Raw genomic sequence first — 6000 nt, 5'->3', positions numbered from 1 at the left:
AATAAGAATATTAATCAAGGAATTGTTGTTCCTTCCTTATGTCCTAACCCTTCTTCTAAGAAGGAGCGTATGTTGCATAATTTGGATGTGGTCCGTGCCTTAAAGTTTTACTTACAGGCATTTAAGGATTTCCGTCAATCATCTTCATTATTCATTGTTTATTCTGGAAAGCGTAGGGGTCAGAAAGCTACGGCTACCTCTCTTTCTTTTTGGCTGAGAAGTATTATCCGCCTGGCATATGAGATTGCTGGACAGCAGCCTCCTGAAAGAATTACGGCTCATTCTACTAGGGCTGTGGCTTCCACATGGGCATTTAAAAACGATGCTTCTGTTGAACAGATTTGTAAGGCTGCGACTTGGTCGTCCCTTCATACTTTTTCCAAATTCTATAAATTTGATACTTTTGCTTCTTCTGAGGCTGTTTTTTTTTTTTTTTTTTTTTTTTTTTTTTTTATTGAGGGTAATAAAATATACAACATACAGGTTACTCAATGAAACATATACACATATAACGACTAACATGAATATCTCACAGTATAGTAAGCAAACTGGGGAGCAACCTCTCCGCCACCCTCTATTTTTGTCCCTCCATAATTGCTCAGGCCACTTTTGGACCCTTGAATACACATCACACTAACTGAGGGGTTTAGCAGGATATAGACCACTTTTGGGCCTATAGATATCTAACACATAGAATACACAGAAGCAATTATGCAAGTCGGGCATAACTGGTAATTAGGTAACATTAGGTAGGTATCTAAGGTCACTACACAGAATCACATTAAGCCCTTATAGATATTCAGTTTATGGGGGGACTTAGTTATACAGATCATATAATAACAAAATATTTAAATGACCCCACAGAAGATTTGCTAAGGATCAGCTGTAATATGTCTAATAAGAACTCACACATGCTTTAGTTCAAATACACTTTGACAGGGAGTTATATACAAAAGACCAGGACCTCCCCCAGCGCTAAAGTGGGATTTAGACAATGCTATCCAGAGGCAAACCCATAGTTAGGTCTATCATTAAATGCTGCGATTCCCCACACAGAGACAATTCTAGGGCTAAATATTATGCTCATGTAGGTTATCCAGAACTGTCTAGTAATTATTACACACAATTGTGGTGCATTAAGCATTGCACAATTACCTATTTAAGACAACAAAAATGATTATAATACTATCATGTGAAAAACATTATACATTAACAAAGTACAGTAGCTAATTTGTTATGATCTGAAAATCCTCACAGGAAGGTCATCCAGGACTGTCTAGTGATCATTACACACAGCCGTGGTGCACTAAACACTACACATTTAGATATTTGAGGTAATATAAACGATTGTATTACTATCATGTGATAAACATCATACATTCACAAAGTACAGTAACTGATTTGATATGCTCTGAAAATCCTCTCAGGAAACCATTTGAATGTCCCATAAGTCCAATGTCCTTAAAATCTTTGCTAGGTGGATATTCAGGCCTAAAGGCCGTCGCTTAGCCGTATCTTTAACCATTTTAGGGCAGGTGCAAAGTCTTTACACAGGTACTAATTTAGGGCATATGTTTCAACAAAGAAAGGGGGGGGGGATGGAGGAACGGAGCGAGAAGTCAGAAGTTCCTAGAAGTAACACATTAGAGACTCCAAGGGTGCTGGGTTTGTTATCTATCTATTGACACTATATCATTGATTGGATTAACTTACGAACAGTGTATAAATGGATCATCATACAGTTATATATTGCCAAATCCAAGCATGGAAAAGCTCTAACACTCAAAATGATACTACTCAGCACTAATCCACACCTTAGTCAGTAAAAAATGCATTAATACTTCACCACACAAGCGGATGAGACAGACCATACATGCAAACCCACATAGTTCCCTATAAAGAATTTGTTATAAATGCAGTATATTACAGCAAACAGCTATAGGCTTATCATGCGTCTCTAGATAAAACAGAACACAGAGTAAGGAAAAAAAGAAAAACAAATACTGTTACATCACAAACATTTACATTTGTGTAGAGACACACAGGAGCAAGAAAAAGGTAAAACAGATTTGTGTGCTGTGCGGAGTGTAGCAGTGGGAATCCCCAAGATGTTTGGCAGTCTTGATGGGTGTAGTACACCCAAAATCGCCTCTCCCCAAGCGCTCCCCCTAACCAATACCTGCTTTGATTGACTGAATCAGACTAAACATGGCTCGTAAACCGGAACAGAGATCCAAAGGGGAGTAATGACACATAGCCTGATATTGCCATAGTGACTGGCGGTGTTCCCAGCAAGGAGGCTGTGGTAAGCCTGTAAAGCTGTTGACAATGAAGAGCATGTTGGGGATGACATGAACACTGCTGCGCCCTGATGTGCCGGGCTCTATGCGCGGGTGGTCAATCTGTATTCTCTTCCATGTAGACAGTCTGCTTGAAGCAGCAGAGGAAAAGTGAGGCTCCATCTCAAGGCTTGCATCTGCTGTTGTCAATGGCGAGGAGCGCGCCTGGAGAGCTGCAGGCACCATGTTGCTTTGTGGCTCCCGTATTGCTATGCGCTTCTCTGCAGCATTGTCGCCACGTGTACGAGCCGCTTGTATTGTGCCTATAAGGGCATCAAGCCTCTCGCACATCTTCTTCCCATATTGTTCCAGTAAATCCTTGAGATCCATATAAAGCACTTGGCTCCTCATGTTGGGCAGCAGTGCATCCCGACATCCAGTAGACATTATAATACGGCCTGGAAGATTATTAGGTGCTGCTAACTGTTGCTGTGCTTTTCCCCGCTAAGTGTCTGCTGTGCTGTTCTTGTAAGCTTGTGTGTTAGCCTTGTGCAATTTGCAGCTTGATTGCTATTACTGTCCTAGAGAGACAGATATCACAAATATAAAAATTGCTAGGTCTCTGCAGGAGTATAATAGTCTTTTTTGAACTTCAAGATGGCGATTTTCCCGCCTCTCCAATCCTGCAGGCTCAATTTCCTCAGTATATCCCAATAATTTCTACTTTAAATATAAAGCCAGGGAGCAGAGAACAAAAAAAGCTTATTTTATGTAGGCTAAAGTCCGGAGTGTGCTCTCCCCACTTATGCTGTTATGAATTGTGTAGCTCCTACCTCCGGATCCGATGTAGGCCGCAGCCGCGGTCTTTCCTGATTAGGCTCTGGAAGTGCTTGCACCAAATGTTTTTGTCTCGGCTCTGGGACACAAATCAGGTCCAACATCGTTTAAGCCTGTGTCCTGCTTAAGTTTGCTGCTGTTTGCTGTTATCTGTCGGCAATAATATGAGGCTTGAGAGGGTTTTAATCAATTTTTGTGCTGGAGCTCTATCTGAACACAGCTTCTCTCTATGACGGCTAGCTCCGCCCCTCTGAGGCTGTTTTTGGGAGAAAGGTTCTTCAAGCAGTGGTGCCTTCCGTTTAGGTCTCTGTCTTGTCCCTCCCTTTCATCCGTTTCCTGTTGCTTTGGTATTGGTATCCCACAAGTAAGGATGAAATCCGTGCACTCATCATATCTTTGTAAAAGAAAAGTAAATTTATGCTTACCTGATAAATTAATTTCTTTTACGATATGACGAGTCCACGGCCCACCCTGTTCTTTTTAAGACAGATTTATTTAGTTTTTGTAAACTTTAGTCACCTCTGCACCTTTTAACCTTTCCTTTTCTCTTCCTATACCTTCGGCCGAATGACGGAGGGGAAGGGAGGGGCTATATATACAGCTCTGCTGTGGTGCTCTTTGCCACTTCCTGTTAGCAGGAGGTTAATATCCCACAAGTAAGGATAAAATCCATGGACTCGTCATATCGTAAAAGAAATTAATTTATCAGGTAAGCATAAATTTACTTTTTCATATTGGGTTAGAGAAAATGCGATTGGGTTTGCTCGCAAGTAAGGGTGTTAGGTTTTATTTTCCACTTTTCAGCTCCCTTCAAGTTAACACTGTTACTATATTCAAAGTTCGTCATTTTGTGTGTTTCGGGTTAGCACATGAGCGAAATCTTTTTACTTTTAACTTGTAATATGTGCGCTACCTGAGGCAAGCAAAAAGCCCAAGTCTAGCGGCGTAAACGTGAGAGTGCAAACTAGCCCCATATTAGGTAAATGGTATAACATTAATACAAATCTCTGCACTTCACTTTGTGCTAACTGTTTGTACTGTTTCACTAATAATACTAACAGCTCTATATATCTCTTTGCATTTTTACCTTTTTGTAGGTGGGACACATTGGATGGATGATGAATGTGAAGAAATGAAAAACCCTGAATGCCCAGCTGGGTAATTACATTTTTTGTTTGTTTTACTAAAGCTTTTCTAGAGCTTGAGTTGTAATAAAAAAAAAATTAAACCCAATTTATACAAATGGTATATTGTACTTTTATTGAGTATTTTGCAAGACGCTGTTTCAGTGAACAGATAAAAACAATTTCTTTTTAATCTATTAACTAACATATTTATTTTTATTGTTAATGAACTAATTCTACTCTGTAACACCCTGAATAAGGACTTATACAGCTAGTTAAAGTTCAAGATAAAATTAAAATGTAATTGTTCATGCAATTTTAAAAGGCCTTTCAATTTACTGCTATTTACAAATTTACTTTTTTATTCTCTTGGTATCATTTGTTGAAAAGCAAGTCACAAGACAGTGTCTTCATTGGTGGAATGTCTTGTGCTTAGCGATAACTACGCCCATAGTTACGAAGGAAAGTCTGAGTAATATTAATATACGCTAACAGATTAGATCATTTTATTATTGCAGTAGACCGACCCTTTAAAATCTTTAAAGGGGTATCATACTGGAAAATGACATTCTTTAGTTAGAGCATGTCATTTTTACAGTACTCGCCCAGGAACTTTGTATTTAACTCCCTCTTAAGTGGTTAAAAACATGGGAGCCTAAAGCTTAGTAAGATTTGGTTTTCTTTAGTTTTTGGAGGTCAAACACTCGAGCGTTCCTCTGTGAGTAGTGCAAAATGGAATGCTCTTAACCACCTTTAAGCATGTAGTTTTTGTACCACGTCCCTTTAAATAATACATTTTTTAAAAAAATATGTTTTAAAAATGTCCTTTCTTTCTTTTATGCTACTGCTCCAACTCACCTGTATAGTTGATTAATAGAGACCTTTTGGCTACAACCCTGTTGACCTTAATAGTATATACAGCTGATATGCCCATTTGGTATAATTGCACATGACTGCGTTTAAAAAGGATATTTTGTTCTAAACCATGAATAGGCGGTTTAGTGTAAAGTATAAGTGAATGATTCTTCAGCCGTGTATGTGCAGTTGCATGTTAGCGTCTTCCCCAGACATAGTCTATGTAGAGCCAGGTTGGGCACTCGTCCAGCTTCTATCGTTGCCAGCTAACACTGACATGTTGGGGATTGGAGAACATTGTGTCCCTGTAACATTACTGGAGATGTTTATTTTTTTACTTCATACTAATTTTATGTTTTCCTTCTAAAATCAAACATTTTAAACAATTATGATATATAAACATATTACATTTTTTTTTTTTTTAAATATTTACTCGGGTCAATATATTGCACAGCTTTCTGGTAGCTAAGTGTTACAATACAAATCGGCAGTACAGATGTTCTTAATTTTAAATAAATAAATTGATAAAAATCTATACCATGTGTCGCCAGTTGCGCACGCATCCTCAAAGGAATGTTGGCTGCGTGAGGCAGCCAAAAGAATCCACACATCCAGGTGGATTCCGAAAATGCCAGAGTGATAAAGGAATCCACCGGACCATTTTCGGAATCCACCTGGATGCAGGGTAGCAAACCCGAAGCTTTAAAAAAAAACTCAACATAAAAAAAACATGCAACCGTCCACACGAAATAACAAAATAACACGTAACCGCCCGCACTAAGTATAAAAAAAAAACTAACCTCCTGCACAAAGTATTAACAAACACCTAAACCGTCAACCCCCACATCGCAAAATAATAAAGTTAATAACCCCTAATCCGCTAAGAACCTAATTAAAATATTAAC

General features: G+C 38.8%; 1 protein-coding gene across 1 annotated transcript in view; it reads left to right on the top strand.

Annotated features, from left to right (window-relative positions):
- Nucleotides 1-6000, top strand: part of ENPP2 (ectonucleotide pyrophosphatase/phosphodiesterase 2) — a 136005-nt gene that overhangs the window by 49375 nt on the left and 80630 nt on the right. Inside the window, 1 exon segment of the mRNA XM_053715316.1 lies at nt 4214-4274. Coding sequence (XP_053571291.1) covers nt 4214-4274 — 61 coding nt within the window.

Source organism: Bombina bombina, chromosome 5 (assembly GCF_027579735.1).
Source record: "Bombina bombina isolate aBomBom1 chromosome 5, aBomBom1.pri, whole genome shotgun sequence".
Lineage (NCBI taxonomy): Eukaryota > Metazoa > Chordata > Amphibia > Anura > Bombinatoridae > Bombina > Bombina bombina.
Note: the sequence above shows the minus strand (reverse complement) of the source record. Positions and strands in the feature narration are given on the sequence as shown.